This window comes from Oreochromis niloticus, linkage group LG7 (genome assembly GCF_001858045.2).
Source record: "Oreochromis niloticus isolate F11D_XX linkage group LG7, O_niloticus_UMD_NMBU, whole genome shotgun sequence".
In the NCBI taxonomy this organism is placed as follows: Eukaryota; Metazoa; Chordata; class Actinopteri; order Cichliformes; family Cichlidae; genus Oreochromis; species Oreochromis niloticus.
Window position 1 is genome coordinate 31,367,656 of NC_031972.2, and position 19,063 is coordinate 31,386,718.

Consider the following 19,063-nt stretch of genomic DNA (forward strand, 5'->3'; position numbering starts at 1 on the left):
GAAAAACAGATTTAAAAATATAGAAATGATATGAGTGGCACCAGGGTAGCCTTATGATACCACAGAGAAAAGAAACACTGAGCTCCAGCCAAGTGAAAGAAAATTAAGAAACAAAATAGGGCAAAAGGCAAAATATATAGTTGAGACCTGTGGTCTCATCATTCTATTAAAATGAATCCAGCAGAACCAAATGCAGTGTTTTTAATACCATACGTGCTTCTCCTGTGTCAAAACCTGTTCCCTCCATTACCTGCAGTGCAACTCAAGGTGCCACAAAGGTATGATCAAGGAACATTTTCACACAGAGTACACCTGAAAGTACTGTTTGATTGGTATCAACAATGTTGTTTACCTTTAACACTGCCAACTTAGAAAAATATAAGTCACCAGTTTCAGTTATACAATTGTCCTAAAACCCCAACAATTCAGTGTTTATGAGCGTGCATTTAAATCACCTGTCAGTTTTATTGACTGTCTGCATGTATAAAATAAGTGGTTTGATTAAAGGGTAATGCATACAGATTTTTTTTAAAAATAAGTCTGAATCGAAAAGTTCCCCAACCAGTCCGAGAGGCATATGAACCTCTCACCTCAAAAGAATTTAAGAGGTATGGTGTGATTGGCTGAACCTCTGCAGGTGAAAATGCACAGTGATGGGTGGGGACGCAGCAGAGTGAGCTTCACAGTGCAGTAGCTACAAGCTGGAGTGCAGGACGGTCTTCAGCAGCACAGGTAAGGGTTTCTTCCTGGACATGTAAAACACTGGAACTCTTGTTTTGCTTATTGTTACGAGGAACTTGAGGTGAGTAATGATGTAGAAAAAAAGGTAGAAAAGGGAAAAAGATAACTTAATGAAGAACGTGATAATGACAGGGACAGATCAGCCACAGAGTAAGGAAGGAAGTGGAACCAGTAGAGGTCAGGAGTTAGATGGACCTTACAGAACTGCTGTTAAAGAGGAATAAATATTTGCAAGGTGGCCAAAAACACACAATGACTAAAACAGAGTATATATATCTGTGGTAGAGCATTGTGGAGAGTTTGATTGCTGTGATGAGTTGCAGTTTGTGTGGTTCCTCCCAGACACGCCTGCTGCTAACAATCACAGAGGGCTAAACAGAATGAGATGGAAAGGGAGTGCGAGGGTGGTTGCAGAGGCAAATTTGATACCTTTACGCTCTTCTCTTTTCTCTTTACAGTTTTGTTTCAGTTTTTAAATCTCTCATCCAAGCAAAAATGCCATTCTTCGATCGTTTGAAGGACATTTTCTCCCATGACCGACACTCCGATGATGACACTGTCAAAGTGAGTCATATTGTGAGGATATTTCACCTGAGTCTGCTTACTCGAGTATTTGAATTTCATATGAATTTCACTGGCTGGGAATTAAACTTCTTTAAATCCTTTAAAGTCTTTATTTTGGCTGATCTTCTAGGTGAAGGGTAAGGAAAAACCTATATATTATGGAACAGTCACTCCATATCCAAACTTCAGTGCCAGCGACGACACTGCAATTCTTCGGCGTGCCATTGAAAGTAAAGGTATATGTGCTCTCTCTCGTTTTAAAGTATTATATGAACTTTTTTTTTCCACGTGATATGAAGTTTAAAGCTGAAATACAGGTCGGAAAAGACAAAACGTTTATTGCAATTTTGAATTGGGTGTGAGGTGGTTTGCTTCTTTTGGCCTGAATGATTTTAACATTTTGTGGTGCTTTCAGTAAAATATAACTTGTTGCCCCAACAGGAGTGAACGAGGATGTGATCATTGCAGTCCTGGTAAAGCGAAGCAACGAGCAGAGGCAAAATATCAAAGCAGTCTATGAAACGGAAAATGGGAGAGTGAGTCATTAATTTCTGACAGAGTCAAATATGTACAGCATGAGCCTGAGAACAGGAAAATACATTACACCACATCCACTTTGTGGCGGTTAAAGCTGCTGTTTACGGCAAAGCTTTCTATTAAAGATTAAAAGAAAAGTTGCCATGTTTTTTAAAATCTTATTCCACCTCATTCTGAATTGATGAGAGTTCAATACAGGATCTTATTGACCTAAAACCTCAATTCCATGAGTCCAAATGTCTCACCTATCTTTTATAAAGCAGTAGTTTAAAACAATAGCTGTCTCAAGCCACTTTATATAGTACATTGAGGACCTACAGAATTAAAGTAAACTACAATAATCAATGATCAGGAAAAAACTTGGCCACAGTAGGGAGGAAGAACTTCCTTTAACTGGAAGAGACCTCCAGCAGAACCAGGCTAAGGGAGGGACACGTGTTAATGAGCAATATAAACATCTGAGGAGTGCAAAGACTGGAGTGATGGAGAAGTGCTCAGCGCATCATGGGAATATGTTCGCTTCTAGCTCCAAAAATCAAACATGGCGATCATACCTGCCATCTCAGATGCTGTCAGACCAGACATGAAACAGCCTCTACCCTGCCAACTCCCTAATGGTACAGGCACACTAGAGAAAATGGCTGCTGGAGACTGTGGCATGACCAAAATAACTGTGACGATCTTCAATAAACTTGCAGTCTTGTTGCCTTTGAAATTGGTGCTAAAATGGAGTCCATCTGCAATAAGGTGGTTGAATGGGGTCAAGTTGGCAGCTGGTGAAGTCCAGTTCTTATAGATCTGAAACAGAAATTCCTCTACAAATGTTGACGTCATTGCTGCAGAATAGAAGTTTTACTTCAAAATGACAACCTTGCTTTTATATAGAAATATACCTGAGTTGAATGAGCATAGGCGACCATTGTCGCAAGAGACAGATTGCCCACCACCAGGCAACTTTCAATTGAAAGTGGTTCTCTAGATGTTGAGGGGCTTGAACCCTTGGTATCTGTCACTGAATGCAAAAAAAATCTGTATTATTTTTGGACAACCATATAACTGAGTCACAATTGGTCTAAAAAGGCAGTGTTCATATAGAAAGATAACCTTCATATGTTTAATTTAAGCTCAAAGATGATTACAGTGAATAGTAGTCCTTCATGTAGATCATGCTTGTGTGTTGCAGAAGCTGGCTGACGATTTGAAAGCAGTTCTGACAGCACACTTGGAGGTCATCTGTCTGGGACTGCTCATGACACCAGCTCACTATGATGCCTACGAACTTAGGAAAGCCACAAAGGTAGGATCTGTGGTTTATGTACTAAACCTTTGATTTGGGGCAATATTACTTCTTTTGTTTTAATTCATTAAGCAGTGTTATAGTTTTAATTTTTTTTCAGTTCATTAAGAGGTTACGTATTTAGACTAAGTTTATCATTTAGGTTGTGTTACTATGAACTGAATTAAATGGTGATCACAAATTTGCTAGTGGGTTCAGTATGGGCCAAGAACCCTCCCAGCAGCACACTGAACCATAGTTTGAACTGAAGGATATTTTTATGCTAATGTTAAGGAATAGCTAAACATATTGATCAGAATAAGTTATAAAAAAACTACTTAGTTGTAATTCTGTTTGAGGGATATTTAAATAAATATTTTTTTCTTTCTGTTTATAGATTTTATTATTTTTGTTATTTGATTTATCCAACAGGGTATGGGCACAGATGAGGAAGTTCTGACTGAGATTTTGGCAACGAGAACAAACCAAGAGATTCAAGAGATCAAGAAGGCCTTCAAACAAGGTTTTATCACAGTCATGTGATATCACATGGTTGTTGTTTGGGTTTACTGAACTAAGATTGAATTTTATACAACATCTTAGATATCTAGCTGACACTCATAAGTGTCTCCAGTGTCTGTAGCTGCTAGCAAGCTAGACTTATTGTAGTCACATTTGGCCATCATATTGTTGTAAACTGTTACCATTATTCTGAAATTCTTCTGATTCCTCAGAGTACAAAACAGAGCTGGAAGAAGTTATTAAAAATGAGACCAGTGGCAACTACACCAAGATCCTCCTGGAATTACTAAGTGGAGGTAGAGATGAGAGCACTCGCGTAGACAATGATCTTGTTTCAAAAGACACAAAGGTAAATTCATGTAACCAAAATCTTAAACTATTTTGCTTTATGTTGTCACCAAATTATGTGAGAAGATGTTTTGATGGTTCCTATCTGTGGCGTTTGGCCAAATATGGACTAGTTTCTCTTGTGCACATAATGTAACAATCACAGAGGGTATAAAAGATGGTCATTAATTCAAACATGTTGTTGGTGGACATTAGCACACTTGGTTAGCAATCTACACCCATAAACTGTGCTTTATCTGCTAAGTACCAAACTAATAAAGCAGTCCTTTGTATCAGGCTGTAAATATGTTTATTAGTGTAGTAATTCTAGGGACTTTACCGTGGAAGTCAGTAGCTGACTTTTGCAGCCAGTCTCATGTGGCCACTAGAGGAACTGCAGTTAAGTATAAGTCATTATGATTATCATCCATTTTTTTGTCTGTCTGTAGACGCTGCTGACATTATGTGAGCAGGGCAGCAAATTCAACGTGTCCACCTTCATTGACTTGATGACCAAGCGCAGCTATCCTCACCTCCGAAAAGGTGAGTTCTTGAAAAGTCTGAACACTTCTTCTTGGTTGGGTTTGACTCATTAGACACAACGTACATCTAGAAAAACAGGTGGAACCACACTCTTGCAGGTAGGAGGTGAAACACACCCAGCAGTGTGAGAACAATACAGAGTCAAAGTCAGTCTGGATTTTAAGTGAGTTATGAAGTCTGTTTACTATTTAAAGCTGAGGAATTTGGAACTAGTCCTTCTTCTTAATTATCCACCCCACTTTGTGCAATGTATGTATCAGTAGCAGCAAAACAGTCCCAGAGCTTGATGCTACCACTGCTGTGCTTGACACTTGGTGCAGTTTTCTTAGGTTTGAAAGCCTCAGCTATACTCTTCCAAACATACCTCCTGTCACTGTGGCCAAATAGCTCAATTTTGTCTCATCAGACCATGAAACCTTTCTTGAGAAGGCATTTAGCGCTTCCATGTGGGCAGCTGTAAATTTCAGTTGAACTTGAAGGTCTTCTTCCAAACCTCAGCAAAATGGTGACCCTTCTGAATAAGTTGTATTTGCATAGAGTTGTTTGAACTGATGATCCTGGAATCTGTCGTACAATCGCATAAATTTCCAATCGAAGCTGCTGTTGGGTGAAGTAATGCGGTATTTGCTTTCTTCTTTTTTAGAACTTCAGTCTAATGTTTCACTGTTCACTAAAATCTGAATGTTTATGTTTATAAATATTTTAAAACCTATTTATTTCCTCAGCTGCTAATTAAATATGCTGCATAGCCTTAAGAACATATTTGGATTTGGTCTAATAACCCAGAATTACCTGTTTGTCTGTTTACCTGTTAGTATTGGAGGCATATAGCAAACAAACGGACGTCAAATTACCCACAGTGCTGAAAAAGGAGCTGAAAGGAGACACTGAAAATTGTCTCATCGACCTTGGTAAGTTGATGTTTGTCCTCATCAGATTATGTAGTTTTCATTTTATTTTCTGTTCAAGGTGGGGGTGGGCTGAGGTCAAAGGACGTGCGAGTGATGAAATCCATCCTCTCGTGAGCAGGAAATGTGTATCACAAATGTGATGCCATAGCACGTCTTGTGTACATTTAGATCAGGAAATATTTAAGATTGATTATAACCTGAAAACAGATTTCCACGGTATGGGCTATAACACAGCTGTGAGGTAGCATCTGGACTCAACTTGAGATCATTTTGTAACTGTTTATCTCTCTTTGATGTCCATAGCAAAATATGCCTGGAACACACCAGCTGTCTTTGCCCAGAAGCTTGTTAAGGCTTTAGAGGTGTGTATTTTTTTTTTCCGTGTGTGTGTGTGTGTGTGTGTGTGTGTGTGTGTGCGCTTGTGTGTGTATTCATCCATTCAGATAAATGTACATTGATTTATGTATTTTAAAAGGAAGGTTCAAGTCTGTGAGTAGGCTGGATGTCTTAAACTGTTCAAGCAGTTTGAAACTGAGCACTTCTGCAGTATCTACATTGCAAAACAGATTCACTTTTTCACTTATTTACTTACTTCACTTACTTGTTCCCTCAAAAATTAAGTCCCCTTAAAGACTTAAGCTATATTAAGTATACAGTACTTAACAGCATACCAAATAACAGCACTAGTTTGTTTTAAATTTACTTTATATAACCTTAGTTTAACAAATGGCATTTAGAAAATGCCACGATGAATGGCTTAGACTTTTGCCTCAGACAGTTGAGAGTACTTGTAAATACTATTTAGTTGTGTTAGGATACTGCACAGCTACAGGAACACCGCGAGTTGCTGAAGGAGTCCGTACTCTTGGCCACCCAAAACACTGAAAGGTTAACTCTTGAATAAGTGTTTGGAGCTTAACGCCAACATAACGTCTGTACAGCATAACCTTTTAGATTATTTTTTACAGTATTCAATAACCAAAACTTTGCTCTGCTCTCACAGAAACCAGGCACGTGTGAGAAAACTCTCAACAGGATACTGGTGAGTCGCTCTGAGGTCGACCTCAAGAAGATCAAGGAGGTATACTGGAACTGTCACCAAAGATCCCTAAATGATGACATAGAGGTAAAAAAAAAAAAAAAGCAAAACACAAAAAACCCATTGTTATTATGTTGCTTTTACTAATTGTGAACTCAAATGACAGCATACAGTATCTGAATATTTCAGCTAATAATATCTTTGTTCCACAGAAAGACACCAAGGAGCACTATCGGAAAGTCCTGCTTAGCCTGTGTGGAGCTTTTTGAACTTCATCTGTTACCATTTTACTCTGGAAACCGAGACCAACTTATTCCACTAAATACTCACAGCTTTAACTCTGAAATGCATGACTACTCTGTTCTTTTGAGATTAAACTTTAATAAAGAAGTTATTCCAGCACCAAGCATTTCATGCCTTCTTTCTGGCAAAATGTATTTCTTCTTTTTCTTTTAATGTCTTTTGAAAGATAACGTATGAGGAAGTTGTAGAAATGTATATTAAAATATATTTGGTTATTGGAAATGCAGAAGATAAAATGGGAAATCAAGTACAGTATTTTCTATTTAATCTTCAAAATCTTTACTTTGTATCAGAAGTAAGGCTTTTATATTACATAAGCCCATAGCCTCCACCTACTGGCAAAACCATCTAGGGTTAAAATAAAGTTTTGAATTGGTTAATATCATGCACATTTTTTTTAGTGCTTTGAAAACACAAAATGCTTTTTTAAAAACAACAACAACAAAAAACAACAACAAACAACAACAAAAAAAACCCAAATCTCCAATGCCAAAATGTATGAGACTTTTATTTGAAAGGACTGAAAAGAAATGTGGTATGTTTTGCATCTGGTTAAAAAATTGCTCATAACACTGAGTGGTAAGCAGCATTTGGTCCCAGATAGCAGCACTTGGTTTACGTCTCCCAGGAGACAAAATATGAACTCAAAACTCATTGCTGGAAACCCACAGGAGAAACAAAAACATACAGAGTAGAAGAAAAACAAACCGAACAGGCGAAGCAGAGGAGCACACAGCATAAACGGAGGACACGACACAGGACAACTTTTTAAAATATGTTTGTATGTTTCTCTAGAAAGAAAGAAAGAAAGAAACGTCGAAAATGTTTATAAAAAGTATATAAAACAACTTTCTAAATAAAGTTTAAAAAAAACCCTATCCTCATCATCTGCGCAGGCGCAAGGCTGACGAATAACTGCACGTGACGTGGACAGTTTACCGTGTCCGGAAGTGTCGTGGCAACACGGGCAGCTTGGGTGTTTGATTTTCTTTATCCTGTCATTGCGGATTTTCTCAGTTATTGCGGCCACTTCAGACTCATAACTTTTCATTATCTTTTTCTGACCGCGAGTCCACATGCGCCTGGGTCACGTGAACCGTACACCGAGGACGTGACGCCACTGGAAACTTTGGGGGAAAAGTGGCTAGCTAGCCGGCTAATACGCTAACAAGGCTACCAGCTGATTGTAGTTTACACATCAGACACTGACGGGAGGATGAATAGGACGCAGAAGAAGCCCGTTTATTTTCTCCGGCAGTGAACAGACAGTAGTTTAAGCTGACTCTCCCGCCAGCAGCGATGTAAACGATGCACAAGTAACAGATGTAACTGTCGGTGGAGTGGAGCTGGTGGTTTGGGGAGCTTGAAAATGGAAGAAAAATACAGCAGCAACGTGCTCTCAGGGGGTCAGCTGGGGATGGTCGAAGTGCCCGATTCCAGGTATGTTCTCCACCCTTCATTAAAAACTCAGTCAGTTTAAACTGATTTAACTGTTTTTATGTCACGGAATCAGTCAAATCTCATCCATGAGTCTGTAGTCCATATGTTAGCGTTTATGAAGAATTGATTACGCTATAAATTGTCCACAGCAGTGGAAAACCCATTATTATTTCCCATTGTTTGTTGTGTCCGATATTTGCAACCAGACACCATAGTTAAGAACACTATGACAAAAAGTGTTCAGATTTACTTATAAACTAACAGTCATTACATTATTATTAAGTATTATTAATTAATTAGTATTAATTATGCCCTTAATCTGAGCGGTATGTTGGTATAAAAACCTTCAAGATTGACTCTAGCATGCTATGTTTTAGTGGACATCTAAAAATTATCAGGGGTTGTCTAAGAATTGGTTTATCCAGTCTGTTGTGTCACGGGCTGTGATGCTGAATCACCAGCAGACCACAGCACATTACACTCCATTCACCACAACTAACTGAGAAAATCTTCAAACTATAGCTTAGGAAATAGAGCTTGATCGTTTTCTTCTTCTATACACCCTCTGTCGTTGACTTCCAGTTCATCTTGTTGTAGATGTGGACACATGGGTACTTGTATTCCTCCACCACATCAACATCCTGTCCCAGGATATGCACAGCTTAAGTTGTTCACCATCTCTCTGGTCTTATTCACATTCAAAAGCAGATCATTCCTCCTCCTAGATCAGCGGTCCCCAACTTTTTTGGGCCATGGACCGGTTTATGTCTGACAATATTTTCACGGACCGGCCTTTAAAGTATCGCAGATAAATACAGAAACAGCATAAAACCAGTACCGGTACAAAAAAAGATGTAATAATAACACAGGAAAACACCCAGGGAAACAGAGTTAATGATAAAAAACGGTAAAAAATAACGATTAAAACCCTGAAAACCATGCATTTCACACCCGAGTCTCAACTCTCACGGCCCAGTACCAAACGACTCACGGACCAGTCCATGGCCCGGGGGTTGGGGACCGCTGTCTTAGATCACACCACAAAAGACTTAGAGAGTCTCTCTATGTCTAAAATCATTCAACTAGTGCTCTGTACTCCTTCTCCTGCCCATGACTAATGAATCCAATCACTGCATAATTTTCAGTGTTTCTGTAGGTGGCATGACGTGTTGTTATGTTGAAAGTCTGAGATGCAAAAAAGGAACACACAGACTCTCTTTAAACCATCAGTGAATTAAAGTTTTTCTTTTTACCTGTCTCTACCTCTAATATGGTCAAGACAAAAAGAGATGGTGTTAGATTTTAGGAGGGGCATCAGTGTAAATGACAGTTGATTTTACTCTTATCACCACAGTCTGTACTAATGTGTAGTGTGTTCTTTCCTTGTACAGGTTAACCAGGTACATTGTTCTGCTGGTCATCTCGAAGGTCCTCAAAGCTCTTGGGATCTTTGAGTCATACGATATCCTCAAAGTGGTTCACATAGTTCAGTTCATCTTCATACTGAAATTAGGGTAAGTACTCTTTGTTTGTTTTATGTATTATTGTTAGTTAGGGCTGCTCTGTAGTGACAAAAATCTTAATTACAGTTATTCTGGTCAATTTTTGTTGACTTCACACACTTGCTCAATAAGAGCGATGAATAGATATTTAATGTCCATCATCTCAGCTGAACGTGTTACCAGCTGCAGTGAGTGAGTTTGAGGTTTTTGAGGTGGAGTTAAAAGACAAAATGTGATTATTCACCAAGACCTTTTGCTAATTTTGTATTTATGGATGGTGAAAACATGCTGATACTTTTTTTGGTTGTTTGTTTTGGTCTTAGGAGTGCAGTGTTTCTGCTTTTTTTCCAAAAACCTTTTTCATCTGGAAAAGTCATCTCAAAAAGACAGGTTTGTTGGACTTTACCTTTTAAATTTGTCAGTTTTTCAACCTCTAATTTTCCTGTTCTTTTTCCTGTTGTTCATTAGCTTGAACACGTGAATGTTTGCTAAATATTTGGTGATTTTGTTATAGCCTTTCTTATATATGTCATGCTTAAGATATTTTAAGTCTGGCTTTGCAAAAGGAAAAAAAACACCTTGTGCATTGTGTTAATGTCTGTTGATGAATCTGCTTTCTTTGCAGTGGATAAAGTTGTTAAAGCATGCTGTTTTCAGCTGTGTCATATCCCTCCTGGGCTTCTTCGGCCTAACTCTTTGTGGACCTCTTAGGTAAGAAGTAGTTAAACAGTAGTTAAATAAAACAAAATGCAGCATTAGAGGTGCAGGAAAAACAGTTCAAATCCCTCCCCGAGTCTCATTGTGTTTCTTTGGACTAAAAATGGTTGTTTGGTGGTCTCTTGAAAGAAACAAGACAGTCAGGTCAGCCAGAGGTGTACAAGGACACAACCCTGCTTTGCCTGGCAGAATTTCCACTAGAATTATTTGACACCTGTCTTTATGTCTTTATATTTGCATGTTTCTTCAGTTAGTACAGTAGCATCTCATTTTACACAGCTACTTTAAAGTGGTAATTTAATGTAGTAAGCAAGTATTTTACTTTACAGAGCTGTTCTTGTATTATATTCAGCTTGTTACATGGCGTTTTATTGGCTTTTGTTTAGATTTTTACTTGTTTACTTTAGTTTTTCTGCATTTAATTGAACTTTTTGTGAATAATTTCTATCTTATTACGCTATCCCTACCTCCTACAAGTGTTTATGAGAGTGTCTGCAGACTCACAGCTGTACAGGGAGTGCAGAATTATTAGGCAAGTTGTATTTTTGAGGAATAATTTTATTATTGAACAACAACCATGTTCTCAATGAACCCAAAAAACTCATTCATATCAAAGCTGAATGTTTTTGGAAGTAGATTTTAGTTTGTTTTTAGTTTTAGCTATTTTAGGGGGATATCTGTGTGTGCAGGTGACTATTACTGTGCATAATTATTAGGCAACTTAACAAAAAACAAATATATACCCATTTCAATTATTTATTTTTACCAGTGAAACCAATATAACATCTCCACATTCACAAATGTACATTTCTGACATTCAAAAACAAAACAAAAACAAATCAGCAACCAATATAGCCACCTTTCTTTGCAAGGACACTCAAAAGCCTGCCATCCATGGATTCTGTCAGTGTTTTGATCTGTTCACCATCAACATTGCGTGCAGCAGCAACCACAGCCTCCCAGACACTGTTCAGAGAGGTGTACTGTTTTCCCTCCTTGTAAATCTCACATTTGATGATGGACCACAGGTTCTCAATGGGGTTCAGATCAGGTGAACAAGGAGGCCATGTCATTAGTTTTTCTTCTTTTATACCCTTTCTTGCCAGCCACGCTGTGGAGTACTTGGACGCGTGTGATGGAGCATTGTCCTGCATGAAAATCATGTTTTTCTTGAAGGATGCAGACTTCTTCCTGTACCACTGCTTGAAGAAGGTGTCTTCCAGAAACTGGCAGTAGGACTGGGAGTTGAGCTTGACTCCATCCTCAACCCGAAAAGGCCCCACAAGCTCATCTTTGATGATACCAGCCCAAACCAGTACTCCACCTCCACCTTGCTGGCGTCTGAGTCGGACTGGAGCTCTCTGCCCTTTACCAATCCAGCCACGGGCCCATCCATCTGGCCCATCAAGACTCACTCTCATTTCATCAGTCCATAAAACCTTAGAAAAATCAGTCTTGAGATATTTCTTGGCCCAGTCTTGACGTTTCAGCTTGTGTGTCTTGTTCAGTGGTGGTCGTCTTTCAGCCTTTCTTACCTTGGCCATGTCTCTGAGTATTGCACACCTTGTGCTTTTGGGCACTCCAGTGATGTTGCAGCTCTGAAATATGGCCAAACTGGTGGCAAGTGGCATCTTGGCAGCTGCACGCTTGACTTTTCTCAGTTCATGGGCAGTTATTTTGCGCCTTGGTTTTTCCACACGCTTCTTGCGACCCTGTTGACTATTTTGAATGAAACTCTTGATTGTTCGATGATCACGCTTCAGAAGCTTTGCAATTTTAAGACTGCTGCATCCCTCTGCAAGATATCTCACTATTTTTGACTTTTCTGAGCCTGTCAAGTCCTTCTTTTGACCCATTTTGCCAAAGGAAAGGAAGTTGCCTAATAATTATAGGGTGTTGATGTCATTAGACCACACCCCTTCTTATTATAGAGATGCACATCACCTAATATGCTTAATTGGTAGTAGGTTTTCGAGCCTATACGGCTTGGTGTAAGACAACATGCATGAAGAGGATGATGTGGACAAAATACTCATTTGCCTAATAATTCTGCACTCCCTGTATAATTAAAATTGTGTCTTTCACAGAACGTTGTTGCTGTTTGAGCACAGTGACGTGGTGGTCATTGCTCTTCTTGGTGTCCTCTTCACAAACTCAGGAGGAGGGCCATCAAAGGTAGGAGGCCATAAATTCACGTGGCAGAAACTGCTTTTAGCGTCGGCGTGATTGTGGTTATACGATATGAGCGCTTTATCTCTGTAACATGTTTGTTCCTTCATTTCCTGATGTTTGAAAAGTACGGGTAGTGTTTGTATTTATTTCCTTGTGCAAAGGAAACAAATCTTCATTATAAATATAAACTTGTGTAAATTATAAACTGAAATGTAACTGAGCGATTACAAGCCACATGTCTCCTCCATATGCAGTTTAAGAACTGGTCCATCCTTGCAGATAAATTACATTTACAGAGGGTATTATAGAGCAGGCAAAGAGGCACCAAATTGGCGAATAATAATAGCTGAAACACTCATTATTTTGAAAAAGGTAACTGATTGAACTCTGTGTGTTAAGTGTTTATAATGTGCATTTGTGTTTACTTTGCTGTGACTTGTGCAGACTAGAGGTGCTGCTTTCTTCATCATCGCTGTGATCTGCCTGCTCCTCTTTGACAACGATGATCTCATGGCAAAGATGGCCGAGCACCGTATCCTTTGATCCGACACTTTAGTCTGTTTTCAGTGTTTGTTAGTTTATGTGTTTGTGTTGCATTGTTATGCCTCTGTCCTTTGCTGCATTTGCCTTGATTCCCCTCATAACCAGCTGAGGGACACCATGACAGCGCTCTCACCCACTTCCTGTACACTGTGATTTCATTTTTAGGGGTAGCAGATCACAAAGTGAGTAAAGCTTATTCCTTACCTTCATGTTTTTTCTTTCTAAATATTGGCTTTGCAGTCATTAATTCATTTTACCACCGAAGAAAGAGAATTTGTGCTCCTTCTATCTGATTCAGTTGCTTATTGTCATATATATTTGTGTTTATGGTAATGTGTACTTGTACTTCCTGTCAGGGTGGTGTTGTGCTGCTGGTGGCCTCCCTGTGTCTGAAGGTCGGCTTCCACACGGTCTCCAGGAAGTTGTCGGTGGAGATTGGCGGTGCCAAACGTCTCTATGCCCTCGACAACCTGGTTTCTGCCTTGGTGCTGCTGCCCTGGGTTATAGTACTCTCTGCGACCACAGAAGTACGTGCACCAGATCACCTAATGAAATGTGTTTGTTGTTTAGCTCCCCGTGTTGTAAACCGATGAATCTCATCTCAACCCCAGAGCAAAGTGGAGTCGTGGTCCTCTCTCGTCCTGCCTTTCGGGATGATCATCTTCTCCGTCATGATCCTGGAGTTTTACGTTGAGGCCATCTGCAGCGCCAAGATGGAGATGCCGAGGTGCGCCCGTTATGGCGCCTTGGCCCTCTTCTTCAGCGCATTGCTGCTGGCCAACTTCTGGACTCACCCGCTGACTGACCAGCTGCGCTCCATGAGCAAACCAGCGCACTACGGCAGCACAGAGCACGTGCTTTCCGGTGGAGTGCTGGTTAGCGCCATCTTCTTCATTATGTGTGAGTAACGGCTAATTTGTTTTACCTGCCTTTTAATTCATATTTTGAATTCAACAGTTAAAATTAAATGGGGAGAAAGACTTAAAACAAAAAAACAAAAATTAATTGACACTGCCTACAGAAAACAGACATTTTAGGAAATGCGTGATGGGATTTGAAAAAATGGAGTAAACACCTCTCAGGAAGTGCTACACAAAAGTGAAGACCTATTTTAGAAAGTTGTTGCATCGCAACATTTAGTAAAATGTAGCAGCACCTGAGAAAACGCAGTCACAAAACCAGATATGGCACCTCTGACTTTTCAGAATCCAGCCTCCTTTACATCCTTTAAAACCCGGGCAGGGACTAACCTGAAGTTAGTATAGAAACAAAACATTACATCTGTCTTTCTCCAGGAATTTTTGTTCTATCTGTTCAAATACAAAAAAACATTGTCCCTGTCTTTTACGTAAAGTGAAAGTGTTTCTGAAACACTGTGGGTTTTATTTATTTTTGGGTCAAAACCTGGTCTTTAAACAGGGTTTACGCCAAAGTTGTTATAGTTAACTAAATCTAAACAAAAAAGCCAAATGTGAAAAATATTTTAATCAACTAAAATAAATGAATAAAATTAACTGACACAATTTTGTGGACTTGGGAAAACTAACCAAAATTTAAAAAAATAGAGAGAAAATAGCCTTAGTGTTAGTATTTTTTTTTTTTTCTTTTGATAAAAACTTTGTTATCAAAACTTGCCTGATGAGGTCTCAGTAAAGTCACTAAACAAGACTGTGAGTCCACTGTTTTCAAAATGTTTTTATTTTTATTGTAATCCCTGTACTGGTACATGCTCTTCATACAATAATACTCAAAAAAAAGACTAAAACTAACACTGAAACTAATTAAAAACTAACCACAAGTAAGCAAACCCATTCTCGAACTGGAACTAAACTGAGAACTGAAAAAAATAAATAAAAACTAATTAGAAATGGATAATAATAACAAAAACCCCTGTTTACACCTCTCTACCCTCCCTCCTCTCTCCATGCAGCGTCCAATATTCTCTCATCTCCTTCAAAGAAAGGTCAGAAGGGCACCTTGGTGGGTTACTCCCCTGAAGGGACACCTCTCTACAATTTCATGGGTGACGCCCTGCAGCACACATCCCAGTCCCTTCCACGATTCATCAAAGACTCCCTGAAACAGATCCTGGAGGAGTATGACTCCAGACAGATCTTCTACTTCCTGTGTCTCAACCTGGTGTGTAGGAAGTTGCTTATTTTTGTTCTGATGTTTCACATTTTAGACCGTCTAATTTCAAAGTAAGAGCTCCGTACCCGAACCACAATAGTAACAGAAAGCAGAACGTGAATTCTTAGAGGTCCATAAACGGATCGGCGTATACAGGAGAAATGAAGGGGAAAAACACACGTCTGAGCTTACAGTCTTTAATATCAGCTGTTTAATAGGATCTGATCTACATCTCACTGACATTTGTGCCTGGAAATGAGATTTCCAGCTAAAATGAATCTTAGTAATAAAGATCATAGCTGCCATTGTGGATTGAAAATATGTCATAAAGGGTTCAATGACCTGAGGAGCAGTCTAACATTTTACAGTTGCTGGCTTCTAAAAGCTAATATTTTACATATTTTACTTTTACAAACCTATTCAAAGAAACGCTTATGTCAACATTAATGAAATTCCACATTTCTTAACCCTTAATGATCCTGATTCTTATACTGTGCTTATATTTTGAATGGATAGTCTTTTAATGAGGGATGGGTGTGTATGAATATTTGATTTGTGCCTGTTTCTTAAAAAAATACAGAATAAACTAAACTAAAAAAGTATAACAGGTGGAATAAATGAAATGCACAAGTTAATAAGTAAATAATAAAATCTACACCACCGTGAGAACAAAGGATTGCATCTGACTGAACAGAATGCCAAAAAAAAAAGTAATTTCCAGTTGTCAATTAAATAAAAGAATTAGATAATCACATCTGGAGATCATCTTAAATATTTTATCTAATACATTAAAGCATTTCAAGCTGTTGAAAGACTCGCCTGCTGCGTTTAGGCGCACACACTCTGCGGGTATGTCTTAAGACTTTTGTTGCTCTGCATTGTTTCAGGCTTTCACCTTTGTGGAACTGTTTTATGGCGTTTGGACCAACAGCCTGGGACTCATCTCTGATGGTTTCCACATGCTGTTCGACTGCTCTGCTTTAGTTCTGGGCCTGTTTGCTGCCCTCATGACCCGCTGGAAAGCCACCAGGATCTTCTCCTACGGGTAAAATCCATCAAGAACTTGTGATCGTAAAATTGAAGAACATCACCTCCAGCTGGATTCTTAATGAACTGAGTGTTTTGTGGTTTTGCAGGTACGGTCGTGTTGAAATTCTTTCCGGATTCATCAACGGCTTGTTCCTGATGGTCATTGCTTTCTTTGTCTTTGTGGAGTCGGTCACCCGTTTGTTGGATCCTCCCAACATAAACACAGACATGCTGACGGTGAGTAAAATGCGTGCACCACACCATGTGAATATCCTTCTTACCTTTGGTCACTAAAATCACGCCTTTTAATATTTCCTGGTGGCATCTTGTCAGTTTTGGAGTGATCTTATACTGATTAGTACAGCTGGATATCATAGAGACGATATGAAAGTGTTCGTCTGGTTTGAACTCTGTTCATCCTTCTCTGCAGCCCGTGTCTGTTGGAGGCTTACTCGTCAACCTGGTGGGCATCTGCGCTTTCAGTCACGCTCATTCCCATGGCGGCAAAAGCTGCTCATCACATGACCACGGGCACTCACATCATGGCCACTCCCACAGTGAGCACAGCCACGGTGGTCACGGGCACTCGCACGGAGGCCACGGGCACTCACACGGAGGTCACGGGCACTCACACGGAGGCCACGGGCATGGCGGCCACGGGCACTCCCACGGCTCTGGAGGCATGAATGCCAACATGAGAGGTGTGTGTTTGAGAACGTGGTCTGTGGTGAGAAACATAAAGCTAGATAAAGTCATGATATTGATTTATTTTTCTCCAGGTGTCTTTCTCCATGTCTTGGCCGACACTTTGGGCAGCGTTGGCGTGATCATCTCCACCATCCTCATCCGGCAGTTCGGCTGGTTGATCGCTGACCCCATATGCTCGCTCTTCATTGCCACTCTCATTTTCCTCAGTGTCATCCCTCTGCTGAAGGACTCCTGCGAGGTTCTGCTTCTGCGAACTCCCCCAGAGCACGAGAAGGACCTGAACAATGCGCTGGAAAAGGTGAGGAGATCTAGATGGGGTTGCTCAGCAGAATGTCGTGAAATTTTTTTTCTACGTGCATGAGAGGAAGAGCATCTGTATTGAGAACTGCTTATCTGTTTGCAGGATCAATGAAATTTGGAAAGCTAGTACACAAATAGAGAAAATAATTTACCAGGTTACACTACTTCCTACCTATTTTAATTTTTTAGTTCCTAATTACAGCTTGGACTCTGCCGTGGCTGCGGATTCTGTATATAACATTTGTGGACATAAACGACAGGATAGGAACTTTCAAAAAAAATTTCTGATTTAAATTTTCTTCATGTTTCAGATTGAGAAAATTGAAGGAGTTTTATCGTACAGAGACCCTCATTTCTGGAGGCATTCAGCCAACATGATCGCCGGGACCATCCACCTCCAGGTCATGTCTGACGTGGTGGAGCAGAGGATCATTCAGCAGGTTGGCACAAACTGTAGAATTAGAATTAATACTGATGTTTTACTTTACAGCAATGAATCCTAGTGTTTGGTGAATGAATACCAAACATTGTCTTGGCTGTTTGTAATGGCACACCTGGTTTATTACTGGGTAGTTACTTAGTCTATATTAATAAAGCATAAATAAGAAGTACAGTTATATATTTATCCTGTAAAACCTGAACCGTGAAAAAAAAATTGAGTTTTTATTGAACCTTCTGACAAATTAAAAACAAAACAAAAAAAAGACTAAATTAAATGTCAGTTTGCATATATGAGTTTTAATTTGTATAATTATTCCTACACTAGGCATTTTTGTACAGTTCATTGCTCAAATGCACTGCATGTGTCAGATTGTAAACATCAGGTTTTTACAGGGGGAAAAAAATCACACTGTCTCAAAACCTCAAGCATCAAATCTGATAAACTTGGTGTTACAGCGTTAATACGTTCAGTTTGGACAATATTTAGTAACTAAAATGTAAAAAAATAAATGTAGTGGAGGAAAAAAGAATCTAAGATTTCTTTGCTTCCGGTTTTGATTTCTCCTCCTATACCAGCACTGATGTAGACGTTTCAGAATACTGCAAGAGCAAAAAAAACCTGTCTAAACATTAATTTAAGAATTTATATTCCGTTAGAGCATCTAAAGCTTCAAAAAGCATTCATACGGGGGCATTAATAATATATTTTCTCTCACTCACATGCTGCTCTTTTTTCTGTGTTGTGTTCAGTTAATTTCTTAGAATATGTTTATGCACATTTATTTACTATTAAATATTTAAATGTAAAAAAAGAGAGGTTTTACAGGTACATTTAGGCTAGATTGTTGGCTCTGAGGATTTTTATGGTGGACTGTAATTCTGGTCTTCAACAGGTGACCGCCATTTTGAAAGAAGCCGGCGTGAACAATTTGTCGGTGCAGGTGGAGAAGGAGGCGTACTTCCAGCACATGTCAGGACTCAGCACCGGGTTTCACGAAGTTCTGGCGATGACGCAGCAGATGGAGTCCATGAAGTACCTGAACGACGGGACGTGCATCATGTAGACCAAAAGAAACGCTTACAAGTCCGTTTTCATTGATATGTACAGTGTACGTATGTGGTTTAAATAAATCTGAATATATTGGTTTTATTTTGCTGTCGTCTTTATTTACCCAATGTCACAATTCAGGTTTCTTGTACCAAAGACTCACAGCACACCAGAGAGGCTATGGGATTGGTTTATCATGTCAAACCACAATTATAACCATATGAATGATGGCAGACACTCTGTCTCCAAGTAAACTGACATTTTAACTTT

At 39.3% G+C, this 19,063-nt stretch overlaps 2 protein-coding genes across 2 annotated transcripts; both read left to right on the forward strand.

The window, feature by feature from the left end:
* The first annotated feature begins 657 nt into the window (after positions 1-657).
* Positions 658-6,862, forward strand: LOC100707158 (annexin A1-like). The gene is made up of 12 exons (XM_003440078.3): positions 658-732; positions 1,200-1,305; positions 1,436-1,541; positions 1,747-1,841; positions 3,026-3,139; positions 3,551-3,641; positions 3,853-3,989; positions 4,417-4,510; positions 5,326-5,421; positions 5,725-5,783; positions 6,425-6,547; positions 6,673-6,862. The coding sequence occupies exons 2-12, from the start codon at positions 1,237-1,239 to the stop codon at positions 6,727-6,729; spliced, it is 1,041 nt and encodes a 346-aa protein (XP_003440126.1). The 5' UTR covers positions 658-732; positions 1,200-1,236; the 3' UTR covers positions 6,730-6,862.
* An 811-nt stretch (positions 6,863-7,673) lies between these two features.
* Positions 7,674-18,895, forward strand: slc30a5 (solute carrier family 30 member 5). Its single transcript, XM_003440077.4, has 16 exons — positions 7,674-8,203; positions 9,595-9,717; positions 10,029-10,095; positions 10,331-10,416; positions 12,510-12,597; positions 13,039-13,126; positions 13,243-13,319; positions 13,494-13,664; positions 13,749-14,037; positions 15,068-15,276; positions 16,155-16,312; positions 16,404-16,533; positions 16,727-16,997; positions 17,076-17,302; positions 17,616-17,744; positions 18,639-18,895. The coding sequence occupies exons 1-16, from the start codon at positions 8,133-8,135 to the stop codon at positions 18,807-18,809; spliced, it is 2,355 nt and encodes a 784-aa protein (XP_003440125.1). The 5' UTR covers positions 7,674-8,132; the 3' UTR covers positions 18,810-18,895.
* Positions 18,896-19,063: the final 168 nt, after the last annotated feature.

Coding starts and splice junctions, on each gene's coding strand:
- LOC100707158 (XM_003440078.3), top strand. CDS start 1,237: ATGCCATTCTTCGATCGTTTGAAGGACATTTTCTCCCATGACCGACAC. Junction 1,842..3,025: donor ATGAAACGGAAAATGGGAGA/GTGAGTCATTAA, acceptor TGTGTGTTGCAG/AAGCTGGCTGACGATTTGAA. Junction 5,784..6,424: donor AGCTTGTTAAGGCTTTAGAG/GTGTGTATTTTT, acceptor CTGCTCTCACAG/AAACCAGGCACGTGTGAGAA.
- slc30a5 (XM_003440077.4), top strand. CDS start 8,133: ATGGAAGAAAAATACAGCAGCAACGTGCTCTCAGGGGGTCAGCTGGGG. Junction 10,417..12,509: donor ACTCTTTGTGGACCTCTTAG/GTAAGAAGTAGT, acceptor TGTCTTTCACAG/AACGTTGTTGCTGTTTGAGC. Junction 16,534..16,726: donor TAAACACAGACATGCTGACG/GTGAGTAAAATG, acceptor CCTTCTCTGCAG/CCCGTGTCTGTTGGAGGCTT.